This window comes from Alligator mississippiensis, chromosome 12, assembly GCF_030867095.1.
Source record: "Alligator mississippiensis isolate rAllMis1 chromosome 12, rAllMis1, whole genome shotgun sequence".
Lineage (NCBI taxonomy): Eukaryota > Metazoa > Chordata > Crocodylia > Alligatoridae > Alligator > Alligator mississippiensis.
Window position 1 is genome coordinate 5,023,268 of NC_081835.1, and position 27,389 is coordinate 5,050,656.

The 27,389-nt window shown below is 45.6% G+C and overlaps 1 protein-coding gene across 3 annotated transcripts in view; it reads left to right on the top strand.

Moving 5' to 3' along the window:
- LOC102560835 (monocarboxylate transporter 2) overlaps window positions 1-27,389 on the top strand; it is a 50,942-nt gene that overhangs the window by 10,488 nt on the left and 13,065 nt on the right. The window contains exons 1-3 of one of the 3 annotated variants that reach the window (XM_014605063.3): window positions 6,739-6,788; window positions 8,578-8,837; window positions 26,979-27,122. In XM_014605063.3, coding sequence (XP_014460549.1) covers window positions 8,621-8,837; window positions 26,979-27,122 — 361 coding nt within the window. In that variant the 5' untranslated portion in view covers window positions 6,739-6,788; window positions 8,578-8,620. Of the gene's footprint in view, window positions 1-6,738; window positions 6,789-8,577; window positions 8,838-26,978; window positions 27,123-27,389 lie in introns of those variants that run through there. The other 2 variants (XM_019499771.2, XM_019499770.2) reach the window with 2 other exon arrangements.

Genomic DNA, 27,389 nt, shown 5'->3' on the forward strand with positions numbered 1-27,389 from the left:
ACAATGTGTGGGGCACAGGTGGTCCCAAGCAGACCCTTGCAGGCTGGATCTCTGCCAGCCTGCAAGGGAAAAGCCACAGTTTCCCACATTTGTCACCTTTAAAGGAGAATCCCTTTTTAAAGTTTGTTCCACTTTTTAAATTTGTGTGCAACCCTTTCATGGCCATGTTCTTGTGACCTGTGGGGTTGAGAAACATGGACCTAGATGTCCTCTTAGCCCTGATCTAGAAGAGCTAGAGAAGCTGCTCTTCACCCTCCAGTCACAATAAACGGTGGCTCGGCCTGCTTGCTCCTCACTAGATCGCAGCGCGGAGAGCTGTAATACTGAATACATAAGGTTTCCTTTAATTAAAACCCCCGACATGAAAATATTAGTAGGAATAAATCCCTAAGTGCAGGAGCTCCTCAGGCTACACACTAAAGAATGCATTTTGTATTAGTTTGCATTTCCTCACCACTGAGCATGACTAAACCAAAGTCCTGGTCCAAAGAGGATAAGGCTAATACTGCCACGCGTTATGCTCCCACTATCAAAAATATTGATATGTCTTCAGGCTTGAATTTTAACGACTACATGTGTTATGGGGCTGGTGAAAATAATTTTTATTGAATTAAAAGCTGTTGTTGAATAGTAATCCATAGAAATATGTGCTGGATGAAATAAAGCACGCTGCTAGGAAACGAAACCTATGTGACCGTCTTCAAAAGGTTCGACCAAGGAAATAAATTATTCTCCTGGGTCCTCGGGTCCAGCCCTCTGCTCTTACAGGTGACCACGGCATCCAGGACTGCAGCGTGCTATGCACTGGTGCAGACACAGACTAGAAAGCGTGATATTTTCATTCTCTCTGATGAAGGTAGAGTAGGATTTTTGCCATTAGATTCAGTGAGACACTTACACATTCACCCTGCCAGTTTAAGAAAATAAAATCTATTCATTTTAGTTGTATTGTTAAATATTATAGAATAGGTCAAACTTTTGCACAGAAAAAAAACTTTTAGAAAATGCAACTTGTATAAATAGTGTCAGGAGCATTTTTTCTTTTATAACTTTTGCAATGTTTTTATTTTTTTTCATTTTTTTTTTAATTGTTTGTCCAAACAGGGGCATTGCAGTGAAAAATGTTGTTACTGGATTTGTTAAAAATGTTTAAAAATGTATTAAAATCATTTCAATCAGGACTCATAGTAGAGATGATATCTTTTATTAGACCAGCAAGATTTTTGCAAAAATAAAAAGTCTTTAATTGCAAGCTTTCAGGCACAAACACCCTTCATCAGGCATTGGAGAAAAGATTGTAAAAGTTCTCCTGGGTAGAAATGGAAAATAGACAGAAAGATTTCACATCCTATGACACATGAACTTTCATCTATTGACTCCTCTGTGAAATCCTTCTGTTTTCCATCTGTTGACTCCTCTGTGAAATCCTATGACATATGAACTTTCATTTCTACCCAGGAGAACTTTTACAATCTTTTCTCCAATGCCTGATGAAGGGGGTTTGTGCCCGAAAGCTTGCAATTAAAGACATTTTTTTGCAAAAATCTTGTTGGTCTAATAGAAGATATCTCTGCTACGAGTCCTGATTGCCTTTTCCTCTAGACCAATACGGCTACAACCTGGATACCTTAACATAATTTCTACGTTCTTTTCTAAAATAATATGGGAATTCTGAGATCAGTATTAAAATATGGATTGAAAATGTGGAAAACTTTACAGGAAATAGGCAATGAACCCTATGATGTAGGAAGGGCTTCGCACTTCTGATTCTTCCCCCTCCCCTAAAATTGCCCATTTTAGGACTCCAGTTAATAGAGAGTGCCTCATTTCTTCAGTTCTGAATCCACCCTCAGATCTCAGGAGTAGTTAGTGCTAAAGATTTAATGCAAGTGTTTGCCTTCATGCCAACCTGTTTAGAAAAAGCCTGAAGTACATCTCCCTGGAAAATGCCCTGAGCAAAGGGATTTATACCAGTGACTGCCTTGTACTTGTTCTTCCCTTCTCAGGTGAGTTTTGCCTTGGCTTCAGCCGAGTTACCTTGTGTAGCCTTGATCGTATTATATATATCTCTGATTACTCGGGTATTACGCTCTTTATCAAGTCGCATCTTGCCACCTTGCAGGCCAATCAAAATAATAATAATAAAAATAGTTTACCATAGGCCAGGGTAATAAACTGTTACCATGGAGATCACTGAATAATAACATGGACTAGATCCGGGGATGTATAAGGTTTATCTACAGCAAATTTTTAATTGTCAGCTAACTTTCTACCCTGGTGCAAATCAAATGAAACGTGGAAGATCTGATTAATGCTATTGTTTTGTCTTAGATCCTGCATCTTTGTATGGTTAGGTTTTCCCCTTAATGACCACGCTTGCTGTGATAGATCTTGATAGCATTCCTCTGCATGATTTTCTTACCGTAACTCCAAAAAGATAAAAAGCTTTCTTTGCTTCATTATTAACAACCTGGCATTGGAAAGGAGACGATATCAGGCGCATAGTGTTGTTTTCCAAAATAAGTTTTTCTAAAATAGAAATCTTGTGCCTAAAAACAATAAATCAAATTCAACAGCAGATCTTGTGCATAGCAAAATAAGGCAAACACATATCCCAGAGGTTCCCAAACTTTCTCTTGTTGCATGCCCCCTTCCAGCTGCCCTTGTACCCCTACCAGCACACATTTTACATTTTAACCCCTTAAATGCCTCTTTTTTTTTTTTTTATTATAATGAAAATTAAATCTGCCATTACACAATTTCTCCCGCATAGCCCCTGGAGATATCCTGCGTACCCCACAGGAGTACAGGTACAACAGTTTGGGAGCCCCTGACATAGCTATTTCCATATCTTCCCGTTTTCACAAATAAACGGTGGTTTTAGCTGTTAGCACTTTTAGAAAATGCCCTCTTCCTTTCTCCTTTTCCTTCCTCTGAGTTTATAAGACTTAGATAGTCTCAAAACCGGGTGTCTTCATCCCACCGCTCCAAACCGTAGCCACATTGCAAGGAAAACTGGTTTCTCTTGACCTGAGCCATTCTATTATCTGCTCGCGGCAAGGTCTTTCCACTAGTTAATAATCCTTAATGGGTATCTGCTTCAGTGACAGGCTTCTCAATGCCATTCCCAGCTCCGCAGCACAAGCAGCATGTGGCAACACACCGTAAAAGACAGCCATAAGCATCCAGGCTGTTCATAAAATCAAATGGGGAGCCATAAGTTGCATATAGATTTTTTTCTCCCCAGATTGTCACGCTCTGACACTAGCAATTGAGAGTAAAAGTCTTGTGCATATTTTAGGCTGTGTCAGTTTTGTAAGAAAGCAATGGCAGCAATAAAATGCTCTCTTAAGAAACAGGATCAGTAAATGTGTAAAGACCTAGATTGTCCTTGCCGGCAAAATCGCTGAGACTTTTTTTTTCCCTACCTGCCTCCATTTCTTGCCTGTTTTGCTATGTTTTTTAAAAGTCCGATTTCCCGTGAGCAGATTTAGCTTGTCTAATTTTAGCATTCTTTTATGGGCAACCCCATATGGAAATTGAAGTTGAATTGCATTCAATGTGTGAGCCAAAAGTTGCACTAGCATAACGATCCTATTATTCAGAATAAAAATATCGTGGCCTTTGAGTATCCAGGGATAACGAGCAGAAAATTTCTCTTGGACTTGGGCACTCCCTGTCCAAAGAAGGGCTGGTATATGGGAAGAAGGAGAATGATCTGGGTAGGAGCAGCGTGGAGGTGGAGAGGAGCAGATATTACAGCCAGGTGTGAGTAAGATGAAGGACTTGCACTCAGTGGCCTAAGATAGAAAGGCATCTCTAAATTGTGACTGGTCCCAGGGACCCAATCCAAGAATGATATCTGACTCCCTATACATCTTCACTCGTCGAAGTCATCTTGGATAGAGTGGAAAGCTGAGCTCTGGAATATGTAGCCTTTACAGCTGGGCCATGAATGAGGCTTAAGAAGGGGTGGGGAAAAAAGAAAAAAAACACAAGTGCCAGTGCTGCTTAAACACAATTTTAAAAGGCAATGTCATTCGTGAGAACAATAAACGGAGACTTGTTTTCTGACTGTTGCTGTATCTTTTTGGAAAGCAGATTGAATGCAGATTTGTAGGTCATTAGGAAATGCCTGATGCATGCTTTTTTTAAAAAAAATAACAAGGAGGAATAGCTTGCTTTGGGATTCAAAGGAAGACTATTTGATGCCAGTTGGGAAATAAAGGGTTGCATCTTCAACTTGGGGAAAATTGGTGTGGTTTTATTTTTGTCTCCCTGATTATGAAATGCTCCATAAATACATCACGCTTGTTTTATTTTTCTGAGCTGAGCTGTCCTGTTGGGTACAATCTGAGATGCTGGCTATTGAAAATGGGACTGATGGTATACCATAATACCAAACTATCTACCTACCTACCTATGTATCTACTTACCTACCAGACTTAAGGGAACACTGAGCACTTTGCAAGATATAATATGTCCTACCAATGTTTTCAAGCTTCAGTTTTCATTTTTATCTATAGATATAGATCTATTTATACATTGTTTACCTATCTATAGATGTAGATGTGTAGATATATCTATGTGTAGATAGATATATCTAAATAGATCAGTGGGGTTTAAGGGAACACAGTGGTTTGCATGATAAATTTATCTCTCTCTCTCTTGCAAAGTGCTCAGGGGGTGGGCACATCTACACGTTCATTAATGCATCATAGTTACTGCGCATTAAGTTTAGTACTTGGTTAACCAAGTACTAGATCAGTGTGTAGTCACTTAGATTCATAGATGTTAGGGGCTGGAAGGGACGTTGCTGATCATCGGGTCCAGCCCCCCCACTCTAGGCAGAAAGACAACTGGGCTCAAGTGACCCCAGTGATGTGACTGTCTAGTTTCCTCTTGCAAACCTCCAGGGTAGGTGACCGCACCACCTCTGGAGGGAGTTTATTTCACAGTCTGGACACCCTGACTGCGAAGAAGTTTTTCCTGGTATTAAGCATTGTTTGGGGAGAAAGATCACTCTTTTAAACCAAATTATAAAGCAGGCCCAAACAGCTCCTTCCTCTTGGATCTCTCCCCAGCAAGATATGGTGGGTCTTTGTCCTGTGCTTCTCTCTTACTGGGTTTAATTAATAATCAATAAGAGAACTGCTAAAGGTATACGAATAAAACCGTTGATTAATGAACATTGGAACCAGCCGTAAAGTTAACTACAAAGTATAAACACACAGTGAAAATTATGAAATCCAAACTTTGTCAAAGACCAGAGAGATTCAAAGAAACATTTATGCATTGACGGCTCCGCCGGCGTTCAGCTTTGTCTCCCCTTTGACCCAGTGCCTGAAGCCTACCTACTTCTGTGTGGGTCACTGGTTGCTTACAGGGTTTCAGGACAGTGATGGCCAGTATCCGGTCCCACCTCGGAGGGGTGATGCATGCACTACTGCGCAGTAGAGCTGATTTTTAGTGGTGTTGACCGCACAATAATCTTAGGCTACACGAGACTACGTGAGATGCTAAGTGTGCAGTAGCATATTAGCACGCTTTTTGCCTGGTACACTGCTGCACGGTGTTATTAGGCTATTGCGTCTCATGTAGATGCACCCAGCATTCCTTGAAATCACTCTATTTATCTGATGCTAAATCTTGCTACGTGCTCAGTGTTTCTTTAAATCCCAGGATGCCCATTCCTGTGGACTCTGGTGGGTTTTGAAAATTTAAACCAAGTAAAATCTGTATACAAAGCAGAAGAAATGATGTGCCATTTTCCACTCTGGCAACTCTCCACTGTTCAAAAGTTGAAGTCTTGAAAAGTTACAAAGGGCACCTGAAAGAGTAATCCATTCCTTCACATGAGAGAGCAAGAAAGGATAAAAGGAGAAACCAAAAATGGAAACGGAAACTTGAAAATCTCCAGAGTTTTGTGGCAAACTTTGGTCTGAAAAACTTTCAAAGGATCAGATTTTTGTTTCAGAAAGAACATTTTTTTCCCCTAGGAAATATTTAGGTATGGAAAAGGTGGATTCGATTTTGTCGTTGGCCATTTCCCATTTCAGGTAAAGACCTTTTTGTGCTTCCAAACCCTTTTTTGACTGGTGGCGGTAGTACTAGTAGTTCATTAACACCAAAACAGTGTACAGAAATGAGAAGTAAAAATGAGGGCTACAGAAAAATGATAAAAATCATACTACTATACTATACTATACTATACTATACTATACTATACTTCTTACTAAGAGCAGATGAGAGGACTCTGTTCCACCAGCTTACACAACTTGCCGCCAGAACCTGGTGCTATAATAATGGAAGAGGCAAATGGAGCCCTGAAAGCTAAAACAGAGCAGGAAAATTATCTTGGATCTTGGCCCTTATTCTTTGTGCATTTTGGGGGGGTGGGAGGGGAAAGTTGGCAAAAGTTTTGCCAACTTGATTCCACCCCCAGGCTCCCTCTTGATTCCACCCCCTGCAGAAGTGTGATGGGTCTAAACAAGCAAGGAAGCCTCCTTTGCTTCCAGAGTGCGTGGGAGAGCCAGCCCTTGCCCCCGGGGAAGGGAGCCAGGGGCGAAGGGGAAGCCGAGCTCTCCAGGGCTCCTCCTGCCCGGGCAGAGGAGGAGCGAGGCCCCTTGTGCGGATCAACTGATGCAACATGTGGCCGCTTTGCTGCTGCCGCCTCCCCGGGCAGGGCAGGGCCGGGCAGGGCTGTTCCTCCCTCCCGGGCCAGGCTGGAGCAGAGTCCAGTCCCTGGCAGCGCCCACAGCCGGCTCACAGCAGCGCTCAGCCCGCAGGTAGGCGGCGGTGGCCCCGGGCTGTGCCCGCAGGGGTGGAAGCGGGGGTGCGGTGTGCACTGCGCTGCGTCCTGTGCACACACACGTGTGTGTGTGTACAGCCTGCGTGCTCCCTGCATGTGTGTGTATACGTCTGCATCTATTGGCACGTGTGTGCGTATGTGTGCATATATATGCGTGCGCATGCTTGGGTGTATGTAGGTGTGCAGGCGAGTGCATGTACATGTATGTGTACAGGTGTGTGCAGTGCACTTGTGTGCATGTGTGTATTTGTATGTCTACCTGTGTGCATATGTATGCATGCACATGCATGTGCATATGTATGTGTACAGGTGTGTGCATGTCTGTGTACGTGTACACATGCTTGTGTGTATGTATGTGTGGAGGTGAGCGCATGTACATGTGTGTGTGCAGGTGAGCGCATGTGCACGTATGTGTGCATGTGTGGTATGTGTATGTATGTGTACATGTGTGCACATGCCCATGCTTGTGTATGTATATGTGCAGGTGAGCCCATGTACGTGTATGTGTGCAGGTGTGTGCATGTGCACGTATGTGTGCAAGTGTATGCATCCACATGCTTGGCTATATGTATGTGTGCAGGTGAGTGCATGTATGTGTACGTGTGCAGGTGTGTGCATGTGTATTTTTATGTATATGTACATGTGCGTGCATGTGTATGCATGTCTATACATGTGGCTGCACATGTATGTGTATATCCATGTGCTTATATATTTGTATGGGCATATGTGTATGTGTACATCTGTGTACTCATGTGCATGTGTGTACATATGTATGGGTGTGTACACATGCATGTGTGTATGTGCATGTGTGTTTGCATTTGTGTGTGTGTGAGAGCATCCATCATCTGTCTCTATGGCAGCCACAGGAGTGCAGCATGTGGTATGTATGCTCCTGGGTAAGTTGTGCAGAGTCCCTGCTCTGTGTACATGCCCCATGGTTATCTAGCGTGTGTACAAGCCTCATGGGGGTGTGCATGTAGGCCCTAAGCATGCACACATGTCTGTCTAGTTACTGCACAGCCTGGCTCTGAGCCTGTGTGCGTGTGATGAGGGCTCTCTGGGTTGTTTCCCACACGCCTGTATGCTGCATGCAGCCTGCGTCCCGTGTTGTGCCTGCATGTGTGTGCATACCATCTGTGTGTTTTGTGCACGTGAGCCATTGTCTGCTGCGTGTCTGCTGCCGTGTAGGGGGGGCTTTGTGTGGAGTCTGTATGTCAGATGCATACCTGGTTCCTTTATAGTCTGTGTGCATGCCAAGTGCTGGCGTGTATGCCTGTGTTAATCTGTGTGCACAGTTATTGCTGGCTGGCTGCACATGTAGTCTGGGGGTGCCGGTTTATCTTTTGAACTACAAAGTGACACAACTCCACGATAGAGAAAGCAGAGTTGAGTGCTACATGCAGAACCAGTTTTTTTACCTGACTTAACCTCCCTGTGCAAACTCACCGGAGATGTGGGAAGGGACACGATTTGGCCTCTCGGCCTTGAGCACCAGCCACCCAAAAAGAAAAAAATTATCCTCCGTATCTCATCACTTGTATAAAAAATGACTAGGGCAGGCTGTATGAAAAGCATTAATAACTTAAGAAGGAGCTATTATTCACTGCACTAATGAGGTTTAAAGAGGAACCACGTGTTTTTTAAAATCTGAATTTTCTGTTGACTCTCCTGTTGTACTTGCCAGTTTTGCAGCTCCTTACCTTGAAGAGAGCAAGACTGAGGGCCTTTCCCCTGGGCTGACTGTGTGTGTGCACTTTGTTTTTCAGGGCTTCCAGAGAAGAATTTGGTGGGCCTTAATTTAGCTTGGCCATGCCGTCTCCAGCAAACACGGGTCTTGCCTCCACCCCTCCGGATGGGGGCTGGGGATGGGCAGTGTTATTTGGAGCTTTCGTTTCTATTGGATTTTCATACGCTTTTCCTAAAGCCATAGCCATCTTCTTCAAAGAAATCCAGGCTTTCTTTGGCACGTCATACAGTGAGATTGCCTGGGTGTCTTCAATTATGTTGGCCACTACCTATGGAGGAGGTGAGTAAATCCCCAGCGTGCTGGAGTCTGCTGTGAAAGGAAAGCGAAGCATAAATCCCTGGTGCCTGTGTTTAAAATACAGGTGTTATTCAACCTGAGTAAGCCATACTTAGAAAGCAGGGTGGGGGAGGGAATATCCTGTTTTCCAAAGACTGTTTAAGAAGCCCTGTGGGTAAAAATTTCAGGGCACTTACATGACCAAGAGCCTAAATCCCCTTTTCAAAACAGTAGGTAAGACAGATGCCTGCCTAATAAGAAATGTGTCTGGTGCTTTCATATATGATTTCAGAGGGTATCAGGAACTTAAACTCTTTAACACTTCTGAAAATCCCACCAGGAGCCTTTCTGCATCTTCAAGCTGGCCATGTATCTTGGAAGACCTGTCCCATAGGCACTTCTCTGCCTAAGTGCCATTGACTTCCAGTTGGACTCTGAAGCATCTAAGTCACTTGGACTTAGTGCTTGGGTGCTTAAGATGCTTCTGAAAATTGTGCTCTCCACCTTTTCCAAAAGATGCTGTGCTATTTCGTGCCTGGTTTTAAACTAAGCTGTATTGGCTACTTATCTGCTTGAGTTGAGTGATTGCCTTAGCGGGGTTTCAGTTGAATGACTTCAACTCTCACCAGACTAAGGGCTTTCATCTCCGCTGTAGTGTTAGCTCGCGGGGCGACTCAAGCTTCACCCTTAAGTCCCATCCATGCTCCAAAAAATATCTGGTTTAGACTTGAGCTGCTTTAAGCTCAAGCAGCATGGAGGGGAAATGCTCCCTGCAGTGCTGGAAAATATCCAAACGAATAGGAGATGCAGTTGGGACTCAAACCTCGGTGTAGGAAGCAGGGGCTGCAAGCATGCCTGGGGTCGTCTGCATGGGGCTAACCTGCCTGATGGTTTTGCTGAGAGAGGGTGGGGAAATTGGGGGAGGTTTCAGGTGCTTGCTCAATGCAGCCTTGAAACTGTTGGATGGCTGGGTGAGTCTCACTAACTGCTGACTCCACTGGCCTGACGTTCAGCTGTTCTTTCATGCGCGTGCTGTTGTGTGTGTCATTTTATTGCAACACCGTTGTTTGCCCTTGCCCCTGCCTTGCTGCGTACATCAAACTGGGATGGCTTTCTGTTTGCTTCTACAAGCACCACTGGAGCAAGTCAGCTTGACTCCATGATTTCTCTAGCTCCTGAGCCTGCTTGACAGCACATCTGGCCATTAGTGAGCTCCGCGGTCAATATGCCCCTAGTTCCTAATTTTACTCAAGGGGAGCTACTGCAAACTTCCAGCTTCCCTCCTAGTGCAGGGAACGTGAGTTGTCCGTGTTGACAGTGTGCCGGGAATCCTTTGCCTTGTTTTAGCCCAGGAAAGTATCGTCATCCAACCAAGAGGGCTGTGATGCAGAAACTTCACCTGTACAGCATCAACATGCAGTGTCTTTGAGGAGCATTGCGAGGTGTCTAAGGCTTTGATTCAGTGTCCACAGCGGTTGATGGGAATCTTTCCATTGGCTTCAGTGGGCACTGGAAGTGTTTCTAAGAGGAGGGATTGATTAAATACCAAATTGCTCATTTTGCTGCTCAACCAAAGAAGAATAAGGGGCCGAGTAATAACTGAAGCTGTCACGTGAATGCCAGCTGATTGTTTGCTGAAGCAGGCTCTTAAATTAGAGGTACCTTACAAAGCAGAGAGTATGTATTAGCTATTACTTTTGGCTGTGAAGAAATCTGGCTTTGCCTTTGATTAAATCCAGGAAGGAGCAAGTGAGTGGACCTGGAAGGGCAATTACAGATGTTCCTTATGCTTTGATGGCATTGAAATCTGCTCCAGAAATAGTCTTAGTTTATTCTTTTAAATTAAACAGCCCCCCCCCGGCCAACCCAGTGGGGTGATACACGGGAGAAAGGTTAAATGTCAATACAGGTCCATGTTAGGGATGCTCTAGGCCTTATATTGTTCACCTTTTGTGCTTAAGTGAGAGCCCATTGAAATCAGGGGAAGATTTTCCATAGCTTTCAACGGATCGGTTCCCTGGAGCTCAGCGCTGCAGGAATCCAAGCAGAGTTGTAGTCCAGTTGACTACTTTTATTTCTGTTACAATAGTGTTCAGGGCCCCCTGTACAGTCTTAGATAGGTGGTCTCTGCTCTAAAGAGTTTGCAGTGGAAAAGACCAAATGAAGCCAGGGAGGGAGCCAAACAGGATTATGATCTATTAACAGTTTTGATTAAGTAGATGACACGCTGCTTTCGAATCAGGCCATTCTGATTACTCTCTTGCTTTGACCCATACCCCCTGGACGTCCGCAGATACCTTACGAGTTATAACCCTCGGGAGTTAGAAACAAATGCTTTGTGCTGCTTGGAAGCTGGGCTTCCTGGCTGCTCTTGGGTGGTTTCCGCCATAGAGATGCTCCGGCTGTTGGGGAGGGCTGTTGCTAAAACCATGTTAGAAATGATGTTCAGGAAAGACGATGGGAATCGGAAAGGACAAGAGGATTGTTTTTGCTAGAAACAAACACCACAGCCCAAAATATCCAGGAAAGCCATGCGTGTGAGAGGGTAAAGAATACACGCCTAGCTCAGAAGATACCGAATTTTAGCCGATTTTGTAAAATGAAATCTTCATGAGTTTTGATTCCTTTTGCTCCCAGCTCCAGTGGCATCCAGGATGTGACCATGACCCAGTTAGTGGTTCTTCAGATTAGCAGTGCTTTTTTGCCCTGGATCCAGGACTAATGGCCAGTCTAGGTCCTCTGCTCTGCGTAGGGCTCGTTCGGCAGAACCGTATGCAACTTTGCTCGTTGGAGGTAGGGCAGCTGCCCAGCTAGCTCAGCTGGCCCAGGTTGCAGTGTGACCCTTTTTCACCAGCCAGTTTGTTCAGCGAAATGAGTGGATTAACGGGCATGGTAGGTTGATGGCAGCTAGCAAGGTCTGTAGGTGGAGGAAAGGTCACTGGCAGTCTTGCGGAGCAATTTCAGGAACATGCTCTCTAGGCTAATTCCACAGTCCAGAAGAGCAGAGACCTGTTGAGTGAGCGCCCAGAGTTAGATTGGCAAACACTAATAAGGAGCAGGAGTGAAACCCATAGGGGCTCCATCTTCAGAGAAAGCTATATAATCAGACACCCTTTCACCATACAGTCTCTCAAATTACGCGCATTCACTCATCCCCTCTCCCCTTCTCCGTTCCTGCATTGGATTTATGCTTGTTTGATCTTCCCTTGAGCAGGTTCAATCCACTCAGCTTTCCTGAGATGCCAAGTTGCTTAGTGACTGCAGACAAGGTAGCAGTGGGAGTTTACAGAACATCAAGCCCTTGAAAGGCACTTGCCCATGAGTGTATTTAACACATCTAATGTGATTGACTGGGCATTTAACACCAGCGCCGGCTGACATAAACAGCTTGAGTGGTTTGGAAGATCTCATTAAAGGAACCGGGTACCCATTCCTTATGAATTTCTAAAGTTTTGTTCCACTAAAGCAGCTGTCATGATTGTCAGGAAGCCAGTAAAACCTGATTTTCTTTGCAAGTCGGTTTGATAAGCAGTTTGACATCAGTTCTTGCTCTTTTGGGGTTTATTTAAAAAAAACAAAACAATGTTTGAGGTAAAATAAGCATGCAGCATTTTCTGGGTGCTAGAGTAGAGCAGAAGGTAATCTTCACAAACAGTAGCCTGCCGCTTTCTTTCTCAGCTGTATTTCTAATGAAAACACGTCATCAGAAATTCAAAATGCAAAACCTTTGCAACCACTTTGATGGAAGGAAAGAGACCTCAGATCCAGCTGTTGGGCTGGCTTACAAGTTGTGAGCAGGCCATGCCAGAGCTCTGTGGCCCTCAGAGAAGTGAGGTCAGGATTCAGATCTGTACTCTATGGTTCAGGTCCTCTCTCCATAAAGCTGATGGATGATATCAGTGTTTATCATTTTTTTTGAGCAAAAAAAATATCCCTCCCTTGAATCTATTTCCAAACTTTGATTTAAAAACAAGCAAGTTGCCCAGGTACTGCAGTGGTGGGCATGGGTTAAGAACTTGAATGAAACCAAAGGTAGCTTGCAGAAATGCGTGTCTCAGAGCTTAGTACCACCATCATGTACACTGCGGGGAAATGTAAAGCAGATGTAACTGCCTTCAAACATTCATTTAGTTTTTAAACCAAGACTAATGGGTCTTTAATATCTTTCCATGGTACGGTCCTGTAACCTCTTTTTTGAGTCATCCAGGGTGGTTGACTTCAACCACGACACAGAAATGAGTGTAAAGAGCTCTCCTTTGACAGAACGGCAAGGCACAGCGGTAGTCTTTGCCAGGGTTTCCAGGACAGTGTCTAATGACCGAGAGGTCAGTTGGTGGCTTCAGTTTCCTGACAGCCATGGCTCTGCTGACTGTAATTATACAGCTGATCTTCAGGATTTTTTCTGTCTTTCCTATGTCAAAACAAGAGTGCAAAAAAGACAAAATTCAGAATTTTGTGTTTGCAGTGTATTTAGGCATCCAATCTGAGACAATTTTGAAAAGGCCCAATTTTCAGAGGGGGGCTGCTCAGCCTTTTCTGGAAGTCAAGCTACCTTTAATGTTTTTCACATTCATGACACTTGTGACACATCTGTGATGTTCGGATGCTTACTGGTGTGCGCCTATATTTGAGCGATTTGATGCGGCACCATCTGGCAGAGCGGTTCAAAATAAACTAGGAGTGATACTCACTCCATACCGGCGTAAACCTGTCATAACTATTAGGAAACAGAATTAACTGGTATTACCTAGCCAGCTTTCATGTTCAGTGCTGTTTGGGTGTGTCTACATGTGCACATTTACTGCACAGTAACTGAAAATTATTGCACAGTACGGGCACATGTCCACACATACATGCCCGTACTGCACAGTAAATATGGTGACTTATGCCAGCTTGGGCATAAATTTGATACCTGCATCACTTTAGTCCCAAGTCAGTCCACACACAGCGTTACTGTGCTTTAACGGCTGCACTTGTAGATGTGCATCATGCAGGTATCAAATTTACGCCCGATTAGTTACTGCACCATAATGCATGTGTAGATGCCTTACTGTGTAGTAACACTGTATATGTGGACAGCCTTGGGACTAACATTAGTCCCAAGTCAGTCCACACACAGCGTTACTGTGCTTTAAAACGGCTGCACTTGTAGATGTGCATCATGCAGGTATCAAATTTACACCCGATTAGTTACTGTGCAGTAACACACGTGTATATGCCTTGCTGTGCAGTAACACTGTATGTGTGGACAGACTTGGGACTAACATTAGACCCAAATCAGTCCACACCCAGCATTACTGCGCTTTAACAGCTGCCTAAAAACTGCTATATTTAATGCGCAGTAAATGCTGTGTAGACGTGCCCTTTGTGTGTAAGCCATGCTTTATAGAGAGTTGTGAGGAGCAAACAGTTTTACATGTGAACAGTTGACTTTTTATCAGTGAATAAAGCCACAATCCTTATTCGTTCTTCACCTGGAGCTAGGGAGCCGTGTACCACCTCCAGGGCAGCCCCACGTGCGGGTCCGCTCAAAGTGAGCCATGCTGTAAAAGAACCGAAGGGCTGAACGCATTTATCTGGTATCCAGCCATCTCAATTGAAAGCTTTCTTCAAAGTCAACAGCCTTTGCACTTTATTCACTTCGGTTCACTGAGGGGTAGTACAGCTCTCTTTCTGGCATTCAACCAGGTGTCCTATTTACACGGTGGAAGCTAAAACACAGTTTTTTTGCGTGTGATTCCTGTCAGAGTTGCATAACAGATGGGGAAGGGGGGTTGGAAGTCCTTGATGGTTGAATGGAGCCACTTCCCATCCACGTGCAGATGCTTATGAAAGTGGTAGCGTAACTGCACAAAGATATTGCTTCACAAGGAGGTTTCTGAATGTGATGGAGTCAAAAAAACGGAGCTGTCAACTGGGCTTGACAATGTACATCAGATGAGGATCCACCACTACGTATTAGTCTAAGGGACATGTTAGCCCCAATGTTCTGGCTGATACTGGCTTGTATTTGCAGATAGCCTCGGCATGTTGTCTCTCATTTCCTCCACATGATCCTTTGCACAAAGGGAGGCTTTCAGTCTTCACGGCTTACCCCACACAACTATCTCTGTCTGGATTTTATTCGGTGTCAGGAGTAAACTGATTTTCTGTTTTCATGCAACCATCACACCAGGACTTTCGATGCATATGCCTAGGCAAGAGTACGGAGGAGTGGAGGCTGCCCAAAACCAACCCCCACTTTAGACCATTGAGACAGAATCCAAAAGCCAGACCTAGTTCAGACGTTTGGTGTCTCCACGGTTGTAGCTTCTGCCAAAGAGCAATGGATAAGACCTGCTGCTGACTGCCTAACGCCTCCGCAAGGGTGTATTTCTGCCAGGATGATGTCCTTAGCCTTTTTCCAATGAAGAAGTACCCACAAGACCATGGGGGCCACAGGTTCGAGGCCCACTGCACAAACAGCAGCACTGTCAGCCCTGACCTGAAGCTTGTGCTGCACAGTGCTCCTACTTATGCTTTCCCTTCAAATGCTCTGAGGCCCTGGACCCATGACACATGCAACTAAGTCACATCCAGGGTGGCTTTCCATTGGGAAAAATCAGGGGTAAAACTATACTGGTGTAAGACATTTGCTGGCAGTTTATGCCCAGGTACCCACAGTGGTCCAGGGAGTCAGGCTACTTACTTGCCCCTATGCTCTTGCTTGCTGCTACCCAGGGATGGAGGCAGTCTGTCCATTTTTGATCCTGCTGTGATTTGCACTGAACTAATTTTAACTTTACCTGTATAACTGTCTTATGTGCCCAGACCGTGACATCTGTATGTGTGCAATATATGTGTTAGTATGTGCAGCCACTTGGCCTCTTGAGGCTCAGCGTTAGCACACGCTGGGTTAGGAGTTGCACTTTATTTCAAGCAAGTGTGATAGTGTGTACATGTGATATTGCATCGTCACAAGTGGTCACCAGGTAGAGGTCATGATACAGATGTACCTCTTGCCTGATCAGCAGTCTTCTGTTGGTTTAAATTGGCATAGCTCCATTGAGGACAGCGGACCTATCGTAACACGTGCCAGCCGGTGACCTGGCCTTGTACTTGCAGAAGTCGTAATGCATCTTATGCCTGAGGTCCTTCAGCCTGACTAGATGGCAGAAACAATAATGCCGGTATAAAATGGACAGTAAAGCAAGTTGCTGGAATTTATGATGAGGCAATTCTGTTTCTCCCTGCCGGTGTGATGGCTGGGTTTCTGGTTGCATGGAGCAATTTTAAAGGCTTGTGAGTAAAGATCACTAAGCGACAATGAGAGTTTTCTCTTTGCAGTCTTGCAGGATGAGGTACAATAAACCCAAGAAGAGAGAAAGAAAGAATGGCTATTATAAATTTCCATCGTGGAAATGAAAATGTTCCTGCTTCCATTATATTTATATGGGAATCTGCCTTTATTTTACTTTTATAGAGGCATGTTGAACCCCGCACGACAGAAATCATCTGTGCTGATGATGTGCATCTCCTCACAGTCCCAGTGCTACGGACATGGCGAGGGGGTTAGCGTGCAGGGTGAGAAGGGGCATTGCTGACTCTTTGGTGGGTGCATGGCCTCTTAGGACCCACTGGACTTTGCTCTTCGCTCCACCCCACCAAACCCAAGCATCAGCCAGATACTTCCCCCACGGCATGGGTGCTATCACGATTTCCTCTCATGTTGGCCAGATACCTGCGTGACAAGTCCTCTTCCTCAAGATAATTCCTATACCCATGGTGCCATTTGGGGAAATGTTGCATGCTTCGAAAAGATAAGCAAATACTAACCAGCTTTTGAAAACCCTCAAACAAAATTTAGGATGCATTTCTGACTATTGCTTGTCCTGGAATGAGGCAGTGCTTATAACAGTTGCTGTTAATTATTTATCAGTTTGAGGTCAGATAAAAAAGGAGAAGTTCCAATTCTGGAGAATCCTCTAGTGATCTGAAGAAAAAAAAAATCCAGAGAAACTTTCTCCCAGAACTTGTAACCTCTTTACACAGCATCTGTTAAAGCAACACGGGAAGGATTGTTCCTGAGAGTGAAAGTCTACACCTGACCTTGAACAATTCAATCCAGTAGTTCATAGCTACTTTCTGTTGTGCTGCTAGTAGTATAAATGGCTGCAACAAGTACAAAAGGGGCATCGTGACGTGCAGGATCAGCAATGGCTCCGATTCTGCCATTCATACTCGGGCAGCGCTCCCACTGAAACAAAGACCACATTATTGCACTTGGTATTTTCTTTAGGTCTCATCCAAACTTTGGAAATCACTTCATTAGCTTCAGTGGTGGGCTGCAGATTAGGTCCCATCACCTTTCAAAGTGTAGCGCCCTGTGCAGACATTAATTAAACAGACCATCAGGGAAAAGGGTTTTTTTTTTTCTGTGTTTCATCTATCAAATTATTGTGATTATTGCCTTGTGGGTATCCCAAAAGACGTGGCCTCTGAGAAGGAATTGGAGTGATGCCCTGGCAGTGGCAGGTAAGTGTCAAAAATACTCCTTTGCTTTCCTAAGATTGTAGACCCTTTGGGGTGGGATCCAGTTGTTCTGTGTTTGTCATGCAGACTACCCCCCAGTTATGAACCAGGACCCCCATGTACTGGACAAAGTTTTGCTGGTTTGTGATCTAGGGAGTGGAAAGATCACATCCCTGGGCCAGCATAGCTCTGCGAGCAATGCCACTGCCTGGACACAGCTATGCTGTCAGATGAAGGCTTCTGCCCCCCTTTATGTCCCCATACACGTGTCTGCTGTGAGGTTTTACTTACTGCCCTACTTGTGGCTGCAGCAGCAAGTCATGTCGACACACCCAAGAGCTCCCACTGGTTCCTCCAGCCAAATTATTCAGCCTGTTTCATGGCTCCTCATTTTCTTGCCACGTTGTACTAACTCGATCTTGGCCTTGTTGGGCTGTTGCAGGTCCCATAATATATGATTTATTCCAGGGATCTGCAGCCCCTCTTCTTGCAAAACACATCTGCTTTATTTCACATGTGTCCATTGAGTCCACTGAGATGACTCCCAGGCCTGGAAATGAAGCCGATGCACAACAGCAGCAAAGATCAGAGGCTGTGATCACAATTTGCCACGTGAATCCCTACCGTCTCATGCTTTCAATATAATCCCTGCACTGTCAAAGTTATAGAGGAGCAAGTAAGCCCCATCACTGGCCTCTCTTGCCCTTGGCTATGGGAGCTACCAGGTTTGGTTTACGTAGCTTATTTTTATGCAGGCAGGTTGTGGGGCTCCCAACCTGGAGGACAGGCTCTTTATCACGTCCTATCCTTTCACCTGCCTGGGTTGGGTGGCTGCACCGTGAGTTAAGACCCTTTCCTCTTAGGTTCACTAAAACAAGCCTTCTCACAAGCTCATGGCCCCCTGCTAGTGAGCTTCATTTTAATGGTGGATTATAGCACCAGTTCCACATGCTTAATTATTTTATTTTGGCACCTAGTAAGTTCATAGACTTCTGCGGGGTATCACAGAGCACTCAAGTCCTGCAAGGTCACCGCATGCACGCTAATATTTTTTATTTTTTAAATAGCCCCATTCTAGTTAATGGCAATCATGGCCCGACAGATTCCGGTGAAATATTTCTGTGTTCGTGGGCTTCGTCACACAGCTCTATCATTTTGTCCTTCAGTGCAGCGAGCAAGGTCACTGGACAGGAGTAATAGAGTTGTGACAGACTTAACAAAAATAAAGATTAATATGAACTAGGAGGAGGAAAGCAAAGAATTTTTGTTAACCCTTAATAGTCACGGGCAAGGCACTGCAGTAGGTTCTAGTTTCCAAAAGTAATGTTTAAAGGCAGTGTATTCTCTGGCTTTGTGTATTTGCAACTGGTCCCTGTGGCTTTGTGCATTTATACCCGGGGAATGCGTCTCTGTCATTCAGGGGTGGCAAACTGACCTGGTCAACCAGAAGCTGTGGGATCTGCTAGGACTTACCCAAATCTCTACCGACCCGTCTTCTCCTGACATCGTAGCTATTTTAGTCCTGCGTCTCCTTTGAACGTGCCAAATTCTATAGCGTCTTCGCCATGCGGACGAGGCCCCGTTACAAATGTGCACGATGAAACCTAATTTGCCACGGACACAAGCAGGATGTGATCTGGGATCTCCTGGCATCAGGGACGAGGCATGGAAATGGTTCAGAGTGCTACCTTTCTGCGGCTGGACTTCGGAGACGTGTGCTGGACCGCGGTGCCTCTGTGTCATGCGGTAGCGCTACCGCTGCATCACTGTGTTATAATGGCAATTAAAATCAGATGTGCATCTTCGCAGTTCCCTCCTTTTGGCACACCTCCACCCCTGTGCTCTTGCTGTTTGGCAGCGTGCAACGTGGTCTGGCCATTTCTACTTCACTACCTGCGTTCTCAGCTGGTGTGAATTGGCCAGGCTATAGCGACAGCTGAAGAGGGCTGCCTGGTTTTGTCCAGCTGAGGATCCGACTCGATGCCTTCATACGCTCTGGCAGAATGTTAATTGTGCAGGACACGAGCTGATGAGTAAGCATTTGTTTAAGGCATAATGAGAAGGCTGCTCTGGTACATTAGTCCAGGACCCTAGTGGATAAATTACAAGGCCAAAGGCAGTGTGGTGATTGCATGGAGAGAAGGAGATTATTACAGAGGAAATTGCCGAGCTGCTCCTATCATTCCTTTGCTTCAAGGGTAACAATAGGTTCTCTTTTCCTAATATAAATAATTTTCCCTAATAATGGTCTGTTATTTTTATACTCAATATTGCAGATCACGTGCCCTTCCCAATAGGATGATTGCAGGGGTGTTACACCAACGAGGACTCAGTCCCGCTGAGCATGAAACCTATTTAAACGTTAATAGCCGGAGCGTTACGAGCAGTTTCCCTTCCTGCATCTCAGCCATGAGCTCTGCACTTCGCTGGTTGGTTTAGAAACTCCACAGAGGACTATTTTAGTCCAAATGCCCCAAAAGCAGGTTCCTTTCACACTTGTCTTTAAAAAGAAGTATGGAAATATTTCTGTCAGTGTGGTTAGGGAGGGAAAAACCCTTTAAAAGAAGTAACTAAAATGTGTGAGAGAGATCGAAAAGAAATGCAGAACCCTAGAATTCTTGGTTCTCTTTTCTTAGATGAACTAAGAAAATTGCAAAAAAATTATTTTTTTCTGCAAGCTTGTGGGTGCACACATGCTTCCTCAGGCTCGGGGAAAATTGAAGAGGGTAAAAAGTCCCCAGAGGTAGAAAAAATAAACTTCATTTTTGCACAGAGGAAGCTGAAGGTGGAAGTCTGTTCCTTTGGGTCCGTGAGAGTGCCTTTGTGAGTTGGTTTTTGATGTGCGTGAGATCTAAAATACCTGCAAGAATCCCTTTGAATAGCATGCTGGCCGAAAATGTACCAGAGTTTACCACTGCAAACATCTGCCTGGGTCAGTGAAAGAGTTCTGTGTCTTGTGCAGTGCTCGCCGTTGTGTTATGAGAAAACAAATGCCTTAAAAATGTGGTGTGGTTTTCCATGTGCTTGCACCAATGAATGCTTGTAGCCACCGGTGTTCCCCATGTTCCTGTGAAATCCCAGTCCTGTGCTGTAAGCTGCGTGCGATCCGCTTTCCTGGATCGCGGTTCAAAACTTGGGGGTGATCGAAGACGTGACATGGTGGCCTGGCATTCGAGCAGGGGAGGGCAAGTCCGTGTTGCTGAGTTCTTCCACGTTGGCTTCCCAGTCTCCTTTCAAGGGCCCTTCCTTCCTCAGCAAACTCGAAAGCTCAAGGTGAAAAATAATTGGACACCATAACAAATGAGACGCCACCTGGGTTACTTCCCACAGGCAAGTGACTGTGTTTTGCCTGCCACTGAAATCTGATTCTTTGACATGGCCTTTCATGTGCCAGCGCACAAGGAATGGGAATCTGCCATAGGGGCCGGGAAATAGAGGTTTTTAAACCAGACAGGCACTAAACCGGAGTGATTTATGTGGGCAGACTGCAGCGTTTTACCGTGTTTTGCAGGTTCTTGCTGGATGGGATGTTCCGTCTACATGCACGTGTGCATGTGTGTGCATGCATGTGCACATACCAACACAAACACGTGCACCCCTTACAGCAGGATGCAAAGCTTCCACTTAGGTGTATGCAGTCTATCTTACAAATCTCTGCGGCACTACTTGGAGGAGCACACCCCCCAATATAATTTACATTGAGTGTGCATAGTGATTGAGATTAGGAGAGACAGGTGCAGCTCTCCTGGGGTAGTTCACACAGTAGGCAGCTACTACCACTGCTTTCCAGGAGACAGTAGAACGGTGAGTACCAATAATAATCTACAAAAGGCATCAGGACTCATGGTAGAGGTGATATGTTTTATTAGACAAACTAGATTTTTGCAAAAATCTTAGTTGTTCTAATAAAAGATATTACCTCTACCACAAGTCCTGATCCCTTTTGCCTCTAGACCAATATGGCTACAACCTGGATACCTGACAGTAATAATCTACATACACTTAGGGAATGGCTGTCTCAGGATGGACTCAGACAGATAAAACTCGTGTGTTGGATTGGCTCTTTCAAGGATAATTCTTCACTGATTGGGAAAAGTTACCCCAGTATAAGAGTTGACATTGTCTGTGTGCTACAGGTTGCGGCATGCGGTGAACTGTCCAAATCCAGCCCACTAGCGCTAAACACAGTTTCATGATTGCATAAGATAGTTCCTACAACAAATGCTCTAGCTGGTCTGCAATGTAGATGGTGTAGTAGATGGGCCTGGTTCCCCTCTCACATCTGTATGGATGAACTGGGGTGTTTGCTCCATGGAACAAGATGGACTTACCCTGGGTAATTCCTGCAGCAGACAGATGGGAATCATCCCCCGGGTCTCCAAATGTCCTCTACTGTCTCCCTCCTTTTCCCAGGTGACGGGTGATTGAGCAGAGCCTGCAAGTTCATTAGGAGGAAGCGGCTTTGTGGCTGCTTTGCTTGCGAAGGTGTGTGTGTTGAGTGGGGAGAGGGGAGGCCGTCATTTCCATCAGCAGAATCCGCCTTGCTAAAAATCCTGACATCTGTTCCCCGCGTCAGGCAGCGAAACATTGGGAATGTGTTTTGCAGCAGTGAGGGGCTCCAGCCTTCAGTTTGATCTCTTATTTCCTCGTTCGGTGATACCAGGCGAGAACACTTTGCAGAGCTCTGGGCTCATCATGAGAGATCTCAGGTGTGTTTGTTTGTCGAAAGCCGCGGGCTGTGTTGGTGACACACTCAACAGCTGCTGGGAGGACCTCGGAGGCTTCCTCCCCGCTTCGGAGACCTTTCGGGGAACCTGTCAGCGCTGCTTTGCCGGTGCTGCAAGGTTGCGGCAAGTCAGCAGCAGCTTTCCCAGGCTATGGGAGAGCTCTGCCAGCTGTTTCTCTTGCCCTCTCCTCACCTAGTTCTATTAATTAAGAGGCAAAAATCACACAAGCTTGTTTCAGCCCTGCCTTTATTTCAAACCCACCGAAATTCAGGCCGATTTAGCAAGGCAGACAGCAACCAGCTCTCTTTTGTCAGCTGAGCAGGTATTGGTGAGTAAGGTAGCCTGGGCATGTGAGCCGAGCCCACCGTTCGTGTCACTCATCTCTGTAGGGTAGCACACGGTCTCTTTTCTCCTTTCATGCACACTTAGTTATTTGTAAATGGCAGCTTCATCCTTTCCTAGAGCCTTTGCCCTGAGCAAAGCTGTACAGGTACTCCTCACTTAACGTCATCCCGGTTAACGTTGTTTCGTTATTACGTCGCTGATCTATTAGAGAACATACTCGTTTAAAGTCATGCAACGTTAAGTTATAACGTTGTTTGGCCACCACCTGCTAGTCGGTAACTTTGAATGCCTTCAAGAGAAATCTGGATGTTTTTCTTGCTGGGATCCCATGACCCCAGATGACTTCCTGCCCCTGGGGCAGGGGCTGGACTCGATGGTCTTCCAAGGTCCCTTCCAGCCCGAATGTCTATGACATCTATGAAACTACTGTGGCGTTATTGGTTTTGCTTAACATGGTTTCAAGTCGCAGTTTTCAAGAACATAACTACAACATTAAGTGAGGAGTACCTGCAATCATGTGAAGTGCGGCACCTTCTCTGGTTGTCTCAATCCTCGTTCCACTGCGCTGTATTGGGATATGCATGGTGCTTTTTAAACCTCCAAAAATACATCAGTGCAAGCTTTGCTGGTTTAACTGCAATTATTCCCTAAGTGGAAGATACACGGTAGGATGGACTCTTGGTTGGTCATCGAGTTGCATGTGGGCCAGTGGGTGTAACATTGATCATTAAAGACAGTTGGATGGAGGTTAATGTATATTTGCCTGTGTTTTTCCTAACTGCCCAAATCAGCTGTGATGGTGCGCTGCAATGCTCCAAGCTATGTAATGTCCCGCAGCCACGTTATAACCAGGTAGCACGTGTGTTTCTGCCCAGAGATCATAATATATGAACCAGCTTTCCAGTGCCTGCTCTTTTAAAGCCCAAAGCAAATTTCCCGCTGACTTCAGCGGGGACAAGGCCCATTCCAAACTATTCGGACAGAAAGAGTTGGAGGCGGGATTTTCAGTGTGCTTGGGCACTTCTAATGAAAAGCCCACCCTCGACTACCATAAAAAATGGTAGATTGCATGAAGGTGGCTAAATGTCAAGGAGAAAGGTTTATGTGGCCCTTTAAGTTTGTCAAAATTGCCTGATGTTGAATACTGCACAGCCAGCACCCCTGGGACCACGGCTGTAATATCAGCGCAGGGAAACAAATGGACCTGGCTATCGCGGTGCAAAATTGATAACTCTGATTAGAAAGAGGAAGCCTGTTTACTGAAGGTCACCGAAGGGAGCGGTTATAAAGCTATTAATGGGAGATCCAAACCATGCGGCATGCAAGAGGAAACAGAAGCAGGGCTGGAAAGATGGCTGTGGGGAGTCGCTCATATTTTGCTTGTGCACTGAGCTTTCTGGGTATATAAAAACAAAACTTCCAGGGGATCTTAAAGCCATTTTTATTGCAGGTGAGGTCATACTTCACTGGCTTGCCTTCACTAGTAAAACTTATAGCATAGCACACAGAAATGACCCCCCCCTTTTTTTTAATATAAATATATATATATATATATATATATATATTCTTTCTTTCCCAAAGGGAGACAGAAAGAAAAAAGCATACAAGATAAATGCCAGCTACGTCGTTTAATGCATTACTGGAAGGCTCTCAGATGCAAGGGTGGGAGACACAGTGTGCAAGACAGAATAGGAAATATATCCTGTATTCTTTCATATGCTTTGCAGTCATCTCCATCGTTATTCTAAGTAACGGTGGGAGTTTGCTGGTTGCCACAAGGGACAGGAGAAGCCTCAAAGGCTTCTGTGTTCTCCAGGGCCCTTTCAAAGGGTCTTCGGCTTTCCAAAGCAAAGCCCTAATGAGAGAACATGCTTCATGCAGGAAAATATAATTCAAGTCCTACTCTCCCCATTGCATAATTAGGTTTACACGGGGCCACAGAGCTGTTTTGGAAAGTTGTGACACTCAGGACTTCTTTGGCTGCAGCTCAGCTTGCAAAGGTTGGTTCCCAATAGGGCTTCTGAACCTGGCTTACTCTCTACTGGGTTGCAGGACACTTTGGGAGATGTTCGCAAGTATAGTTTCCAACTGGTAGGATTTCTACAAGACGTACTCCCATTTATTCAAGGCTGAATTTAATCCTCTTGCTCTCTCTTCCCTGGAGCCAAACATTGACTTCAACAGGGCTCTGTGCAGCCACGAAGATCCGCTCATGTGCATCCAATTGCAGAATTAGGTCATACAACTAGAAACTTTAATTATGTACATGCTGCCCCTTTAATTAAACGAGTTATGTTGGCCCCATAGACTGCATCATTTGATTAAGAGCACAGGCTCAAGAGAAACCTTTTGTATGATTGGGTTTTTAAAAGTCTTGACCTTGCTGCAGGTCGCGTGGCCCTGCTGTAATGCAGTTCACTGGAAATCAGATTTTGTAGCACACCAGAGGGCACGGAGACAAGACTAGGGGTAAGGAAGTCGTGTTTCAGAGCAGTCGAAGTGAAGGTGTTTCGTAAGTCAGAGAGACCATCACTCACGTAGGGTGTCTGTGCTTTATTTGCTGACGTGCAAGTAGTTAGTTTGTTGGTTCTTATCTGTTTTATTCCCTAAGCTGGTTGAGCATCTCCTGGCTGGAGGATCCCTTCACCAGTCCCAACCCTTTGAGTCCAGTATAGTTTAAGCATTCAGAGCTGAGGTTTCACCATTGGCTTGGCTTCTCCAGGCACTGTGTGAATGTCTCTTGGCCAGCCCCTGTCCGGTGAATTGAGACCTGCTCATCCAGCTGCCTGGTCCCTCCGACTCTTCTCTGGCACTGAAGCAAACAGGGTTGCCAGATGTGAATCAGGGCAGTATCAGCCCGGTATGAAGAGCACTTATAATGTAGGACGTCTGCCCTTGTGAGATGGGACCTTTTTCTGTGTTGGCATCACTGTTTCCTTCCCTTCATCTCAGATGTACTCCATCCATGCTGCCCCACTAGGACCTGATCCAAAGTCTGTGCCCATGGAGTTGAACTGCCTTTGGATCAAGCTCTTAGCTGTATTACTGGGGTCTCAGTCAGTCCTTTGCTGTCATTTCTCAGTCATTTCTTGCAAACAGAGCGCACGTTTGTAGACAAGCCAGTAGCTTAATGGGCTCTGGAAAGCCATGCTGTGATTATAGCACAGGGCCAGCACAGTGCTGCTCCATGCTGGGAGCTCCCTGGGAAGTCACCGGCACTATCACACACGTTCAGAGGCTCCTCTCCAGGACACCTGCAGCAAAATGCTGTGGAGAAATACAAAAATAGTCACCTCGTGGGGGCTGGATCAACCTGGCAGTCGAACCGGGGAGGGCTCGTGGGGGGCTTTTCTGCTGGGGGGAGCAAACAGAGCAGCAGGGCTTCTCTCTGGGTGTTGGGAGTGTGCCTGATAGAGGCACGTCAGCTGGGCTATGCTTGGGACCAAGCGTGCCGAGCCCCTGAAAGCTGCCAGCCTTGTCACAGCATAGAGGCATGTGTGTGGTGGGGGTGGGAGGGGGCTTTAAAAGAAAGACCTGACCAAATAATGTTGCATTTTGGGACACGGATAGACCATTTTAAGGTAGGGGGTGGGTAGGGGTGAACTAGTTGCCAACTCACATCGGTAGATCTGTTGCAACTGTTCCACTTGTGCACTTCTATCTCGTGTAAACTGCGGTAACTAAACCCTGTAAGTTGCCTCTGCAATGTTTGCTTGGCATTTGCGTGGAGCAGACAGATGAACCAGATTCAGCTGAACTGCACTAAAGCCTTCAAAGCAGCCTAGCTGTTCCCTTGTCCGTGCCCCCAGTCTCTAGCTAACCAGAAAGACCGCCCCGTTGTGCAGCATTGAGTATTCTTGTGAGTGTGCATTGGTTTGTGCCTCTTTCACACCACTGTGGCTTTCACACCAAGGGCCAGGCTTTAGCTACTGAAGCAGACTAACATTATACTGGTGCGAAGGGGTCTTATGCCCATAGAGCTTATACCCTTTACCCTGCAGATGAGCTAAACCAACGTAAGTACCTGTACACTGGTGTAACTGTGTCCTCGGTAGCATAGCTGGTATAACTGAAGACATGCGATTCAGAGTGTAGATAAGCCCTGGGTGGAGGGTATAATCTTGCTGCCTGACTTTCCTTTGCTCAGACGGGCCAGCATAACCACTGGCTCTGTCAGAAGTGGGGCGCAGAATACCACCAACACTGACACGTGGGGTCTCTAGACCACGGATGCTAGTGAGGAAGCAGGGTGCAATGGATAGGCAATGAGCCTAGGAGGCCTTGTTTCTATTGCCAGCTCTACCTGCTGAGACACCTCGTGCAGCCTCTGTCCCTCTGCCTCTCCTGTTATACTGACTGCTATACTGCAGGCTCTTTGGGACGGGAACCCGCAGTCCCAGCAGGACAAATAACCTTGCATTCATTTTTATTTCTTGCCCTGCAATGCTGCCAGCTGCTAAGTGGTAACCGAGTGGCAGCATCTTAGACACCTGCTTTGGAAAACGTGGTGTATTGAGGAGGCCTTAACCCTGGGTGCTGTTTTGCTTTCTCTCTCGTGCAGGCCCTATTAGCAGCATTTTAGTGAATCGTTTTGGCAGCCGGCCGGTGGTTATATTCGGAGGTCTGCTGTGTGGAATAGGGATGGTTTCGGCCTCGTTCTGCACCAGCATCATGCAGCTCTACATCTGTGTGGGACTCATCTCAGGTAAGCTGGGACAGGAAGTTTTTTCTTTTCACTTGCCCTTTGGGATTCACCTTTTTAGGTAAGTCCCTTCCATGCCCCTGGGAGGCACGGAGGCCTGTGGGTTGCTTTCCTGTCTTGAGTCGACCTGCTGAAGTCAATTAGGACTAGACCCCCATAAATGGCATTTATAGTGCTTTCAGGATCAGGCCTAAGTTTTTTGATCTCTGGATTTTTGGCTCACTTGGGGCTGATTTAACATATAATGTGCCCTTTGTAGATGGCCGTCCC